General features: G+C 37.3%; 1 protein-coding gene across 1 annotated transcript in view; it reads left to right on the top strand.

Moving 5' to 3' along the window:
- LOC101850958 (marginal zone B- and B1-cell-specific protein) overlaps positions 1 to 5,407 on the top strand; it is a 9,627-nt gene extending 4,220 nt beyond the window's left edge. Inside the window, exons 2-4 of the mRNA XM_005099841.3 lie at positions 1,446 to 1,561; positions 4,218 to 4,322; positions 5,165 to 5,407. Coding sequence (XP_005099898.1) covers positions 1,446 to 1,561; positions 4,218 to 4,322; positions 5,165 to 5,318 — 375 coding nt within the window. The 3' untranslated portion in view covers positions 5,319 to 5,407. The remainder of the gene's footprint in view (positions 1 to 1,445; positions 1,562 to 4,217; positions 4,323 to 5,164) is intronic.
- Positions 5,408 to 6,214: the final 807 nt, after the last annotated feature.

Below are 6,214 nucleotides of genomic sequence, written 5' to 3'. Positions count from 1 at the left end.
AATTTGTGGCCACAATAAGACCTTTTAACTGCCCACTAGTCATCATCTCATTCACCCTCCCGAAAAAAAATTTGTCCACAAGCCGAAAATAATACGAAGCGAATGAGTTAAATTACAATCTCTTTAAGATACTGATGTCATCATTTGCACTGGTGTGTACTGCAGCTACTTACACTGATGAGCCCAACAATAATTAATAAAAGATGGGTTTTTTTATTTTAAAAAATACATTAAAAAATAAAGCAGTCATGCTCTTACTTCAGACCAGGATTATGTTGATGTAACCAGCACTGGTCAAAGTCAAAGCACGCCACTCACTCCCCTTGTGTAATGACTTCCCGATCCATAGTGCCTACCTTCTCATTCAAACTGCCACACACACACCACACACACATAAGCACACAAACCCAAACAAAATTCACAAACCATATATGGCCCAAAGCAGGGAAACATTGTTTGTCTTTGATCATACCTCACCATCTAGCATCCACCTTCACATGACCAGATAGAAAGAAAGTCTAGCGAATGAGTTAAAAAAGGTGCTATTCATACAATTCTTCGGATCTCTTAATGCAGTGTAACTACATTGCACTGCATCCCGTTGTACCACCAGCCCTGATTACTGCCAGATTTTGCCCATGTACGAAAAGAATCCCCTATAAACATAGTGTTTGCACCTTTATACCGCCATTTGCCATCCACCAACTGTCTCAATTGTACGGTCCTTATTCATCATCATCATGTATAAATAAATTGCCTTTCTCATCCTACACCAGGATATAGGCCATGAACTAACGCTTTCCACCATTCTCTTTACTGAACTAGCCTCTTGATGTTATTCCATGTCTTCCAACTTTTCTGTACACCAATTTCTGTGATTCTTCTCCAGGTTCCATGTGGTCTTCCCCTTGATCTTTTACCTTGTGGATTCCAATCTAACACTTTCTTTGTCATGCAGCTGACTGACTTCCTGAGAGTATTCATGTTGATGCTCTTACTGCTTGAAGTGAATAAAGCCATGATGATCCTTTCTCCGTGTGGTTCCCATCCTCCAAGTGACTTCTGTGCTTACTTACTCAAAAAGATTCTCACTCTTTCCGCATGGTGTTTGTCTTCCCTCCCAGGATACAATATTTGTTCTCCCTGAGCTGAGCTGCTTCTGTCCAGACTGTATCCTGTGTGTTTTGCCGACTTCTAGTATGTGCAGCCTGTGTCTCTTCATCTTTTGTGATACTTGAGATCTCGTTCCTGCTTCATACATTGTGCGAACATTCTGCAACACAATCCAGAGAGACTTATTTGACAGAGAAGGTTTCAGATCAGGAGAGTCTTTTCGGCTTCCCCCACAAAAATGCTGTATTTGATGTCAGGTTTCTCTGTTACTACCTAGCCCAATGTATATTTTGTTTAACTAATACATTTTCCCTATACTTGTCTTTGAACAGCTGGAAAAGAATGCATTCCCAAGTGCAGAGAGGAAGAAGAAGAAAGGACAGAAGCTGGGTGATTCTGAGATCCTGGATGTGACTGAAAACCTGTGCAATAATGGTTTTCACAGACAGTTAGTTGTTTTCGAACTTACAAAAAATTGTCCTCATGCTGTTTAAATGCACCAAGCCTGTAAAGCAAAATTATAGCCTACAGGAGAGAGGAAAAAATGTTTCATTCTTTTAACATTTGTGCTTGTATGTATAGGCTTATATCTTTTCTTTCTCTCTTCAACATATAGAATTTCAATTTCAGCAAAATACTTTTTGAACACATGCAACCTATACCACGAATTAGGAAACTACGATAAAAAAAAACAACAAATTTGGTCTTGGTACATGTGAACAGCTGGCCTATGATATATATATTTCAATGTTTTAAATATTTTGTTGGTGTATCTTTTTTCATTTTCCAAATGATCATTATCTCTCCTCTTTACATTACACTACTCATTTTTTATTGTGGCTTTTTCTGTCTTTCTTTTCTCTGTAGATAAATTATCTGTCTGCCTTTATGTTTTTGTCTACATCTGTAAAAAATTCAAAGCCATATTTTTTATTATCACATCTTTCTTGTATGAGGTTGCTGCCTGATATGTATCGATTAATCACAATAATAATTATGATAATTGTGTAATACTCTGCTAAGACATTTTTTATTGACCAGGGCCTGTATGCACATCGGTCTGTATAGTGAACTAACTGCGTTTATCCCCATACGGGCGTTTAGGGTGGAAAAATCTGTATCTGTCCCTGTGGTAATTTGCAAATTGCAACCCTACAATTTGCCAAAAATTGCCACCAAAAATGCCAAAATTTGCCGCAAAAATTGCCAAATTTGCCAAGTTTGCATTCAGAATCCATACAAGACAATTGCTGCTTACCCCATGAAACAGACACAATGAAAAAGACTGGCATTTTGGGGTTATTTTGAAAATTCATACATTCTTTTATTAAAAGAATATTAGAAAGCTGTTTATATATATGTATATATAAATATATACACATCATCTTTACACATGTATAGTTTATCAAGAAACATCACAATGAAACTGAAACTAAGGCTGGTGAACTGTTACATCGTTCCAATCGTGTCTTATGGCGCGGAAACTTGGACAATGTACAAAACTTAAATAAACAAGAATGAGGTTCTGGAAATGTGGATCTTTTGCAGACTAGACAGAATCAACTGGAAAGACAAAATCACAAATTAAGCTGTGATGTAAAAACTTAAAGTAAAAAAAGAATTACTATGATACTGAAACAAGAATCAGTCAAACTAACATACTTTGGGCACGCCATGCGCCATGGCTAACTACCAAGGACAATTCTCACAGGTTGGATGAAAGGGAAGAGAGCTAGAGGCAGACAACGGAAGTTATAGACTGATTGTGTAAAAGCTGGGATAGGTAGTAACAGCTTGGCAATGCATGCTCAGATCACAAGACCAAACTAGTTGGTGACTCATGGTACCTCTAAAAGTCAGGGATGACAAGTAGGCAAGGCAAGGCAAGGCAAGGCAAGTCATGCATTTGAAAAATAAATCTGAAAATGAAACATCAAATTTACATCCAAGATTCACAAGCAATGAAGTTATTGTGTTATTGTAAGAACATGTAACATAGAAACACCAATGCCTTCAAGTTTTGGTGTGTGAAATGATGATGATAAAAAACGGTATCTCTCCTGTTGCTCCAGATAACAAATTTGATTTGTCCCCAATGATTGACCATATCACTTCTTCGTAGGACACTGGCGCTGGTGCTGGCCCTCCTCCCGTTTTCGCATCGTCTCTAGTTTTATTGAGAACTGACGCTTTCAGTGCTCTCTTTTGCTCTTTCAAATCTATTACAGGTCACACTGCAATGCCGCCTGCGTTCACCTTCGATGTTATTCTCTGTCATATCTCTTTCTTCATCTCACTGGTTATGGTGGCGCTGTGGCTCCTGAAAAGGGTCACATTTTCAACTTGCTGCTCTTAAAGTAGTATTTGAATTTCCCCAGCACTGAAGTTTGCTTTTCTGACCCTTTTTGCGACTTTCTCCACCATGCTGCACAGTTCAGAAACTCCCACATGTAGTTGGAAACAGAATGTCCGAAAGCTCACTGTGACAGCGAAGCGGGTTTGACGAATTATCACTTTGCACATTGCGTTTAGCTATACACTTCTGTTTAGCACAATGTGCAAACAAAATCTGGTTAAGGTTTATGTGCGGTTAGGGCCCGTATAGCTACCGTGTTTAAGCTCTAAACAAGTTTAAGTTAACCGATTGTGACGTACGTACAGGCCCAGATCATTTCGGAGTGTTGTTGTCATGCTTGATAATGGTATAAGTAGTTTCTCACAGTTTTTATGAAATTAAGAAATATCAAGTCTTTTTTTTTTTTGGGGGGGGGGGGGGGGGGGGGGGGATCGCGGGTAATATTGATTTATTTTAATAACTGAAAAATTTGTCAGGGCATTAATATTACTAATGACATGGTTGAAGATTTTCCATGACTGATTTACACTAACGCCATTACTAAAGCATGTTTGTCAATATTATTCTCAGCAACGCATAAGAAATTGTGAAATATTGTTATCTTTTAGATTTGAGGCTTGCAATTTTGGATCACACTGTGTGTCTTTATCTCTCAAGACAACTTTGAGATATCTGTTTCACAGTCAAATTTTAATAACATTATTTTCTAGACTCTATAATGCTGTTTTCTTGTTAAAATTTTCTTCAGGTATGGTTTAAAGAATGTAAAGGGAAAGAATGTGTTGTCCGGAGAAGGCCTGGAGAGTGCAGATGAACCTGGGATGATGGAAGCAGGGGGCAGATGGCAAGCCAGGTAGGTCAGAGGACATGGAATGGCATCATATTGCCTCAGGTTTTCTTGATTCCTAAGGGCCACCTTTTGTTTGAGTTTAAGTTGAACTGACAAAAAAAAGAATGAGTTTAACTCATATCTGCAGGGCTGACTATAAATGTAAAAATATATCTTGGGGCCAGATTACATTTATGGGCATGCAGCGGCACCACTTTATAATATATTAGCTCTTTATTCTATGCTTTTATCCTATTGTAAATGTTCCTTATTAATAAAGTTCATTTGCTTTATTAATTAGATATCTGTTTTGAATTCAGAAAACTTAACACTGATTTTTTTAAATTTTTGCATTAAAAATCTGAAGCTTTTTGGTAATGTTTTTGAGGCTGTAAGTTTTACTAGGTACTGGTGGTATCACTATTATCATGGTGGTATCACTATTATCAAGGTGAATTGTTTTCTTAGTTGTTTTGCTCAATACACTTTTGTGTAGCAACATGACAAAATGAATCACATGTCGCATTTAACAGTATAAAATTATGAGCATCAAATTAAAGATTAGTTCAAGCCCTACAAGCGGGTGAAATTTGGTATTAGTCTAGTTATATTGATTCCAAAATTATAGTTACTTGAAGTCCTGGAGTTACAAATGTACATTGTTGAGAAAATCAGCATTTTGCCTGTTGTTTCAAAACAGCTGAGTGCAGTAAGCAGGTCGTTTGGTCACAATACTACCCATTTATCTTCTCTATTTGGCGAAACATTATTGTTTTGCAAGAAAAGATGAGTAGAATGTCATTGATTTTTGTGATTTTCCTTTGAGATGAAATTTTTAGCATGGTGTGGGCTTTTCATTTTTTCAGATTACAGAACTTGTGCAAGGAGTTAATAGAGGAATATGAGGAGGATGGCATCTATGAGATGTACACTGAGCGTGGGGAGCATAAGCTTGAGCTGCCATTGTGTTCCTCTTATTGTAAGGGAGCTGATAGAAAGAAACTACAAGATGAGTTGTAAGCCTTTGATGGAGAGGAAATGCAAGAGAAATGTTTCTTTGCCGAAATTTTGTACATCATTTTGAAAGATCCAATAGTTACTTCTTAAGATACATATTTACGCCTTTTGTTATGAAACACCTGCATTTTATCTGTATGTCATGCTTTACTATCCTATCCGTACGATGTGGGGAACTCTGTGCCACCACTTTCCAAAAAGGAAATTTACTTGTTATTCCGATCCGCATGCTTTGCATAGTAGTCTGTCAAAATGATTTTTTGAGAAATACTGAAAATTTCAAAGAGTTCTTCACAGTACAAGTATTCTGAAATGTGAAGAATACAACCCGGGGGTACAAAATGACCCCAGAGCGTACGGTTAGGGTTAAGTATTGTGACATATCTTCACATTGGTTGTGCAGCACAGTCCTGTTGTCTTTCTTTACTTCACCGCCTGATTTTACGGCACATACTTCTCTAACTAGGTACCAGAAACTAAATTTTCGAACCAGCTGTATACCAAATATGTCTGTTCCATATGAAAGGCCTATGTCTCCTGAGAAATTTGGTACCATTCTTTTACCTCTCAGTCAATTTTTAAGAAAATGGCAGCTGTTTTAGATTTGATAAAATATTGCTAAGTCGTTAACTGGCTGCTACCCCATGTTTAACAGACAATAAAAGAGTACCAAGTTCACCAAACATCTCCACATTAACTCATTACACCCTAAGAGTCTGGACAGGAAGTCCATTTCTTGATTCTAAGCAAGGGGAAGGAAACCACCTCCCGTGAATACAAGCATTTAAAAAAACACATTTTAAAAATACTAAACAATTTCCAAAAATCCGGAAAAAATAGCAGTTAAACAGAAAATTGACTGTAGTTTCAGAAAAATATAACCTTATGTATGCCCACAC

Source organism: Aplysia californica, unplaced genomic scaffold (assembly GCF_000002075.1).
Source record: "Aplysia californica isolate F4 #8 unplaced genomic scaffold, AplCal3.0 scaffold00227, whole genome shotgun sequence".
Classification (NCBI taxonomy): Eukaryota; Metazoa; Mollusca; class Gastropoda; order Aplysiida; family Aplysiidae; genus Aplysia; species Aplysia californica.
This window is presented reverse-complemented; position numbering and strand designations above follow the sequence as displayed.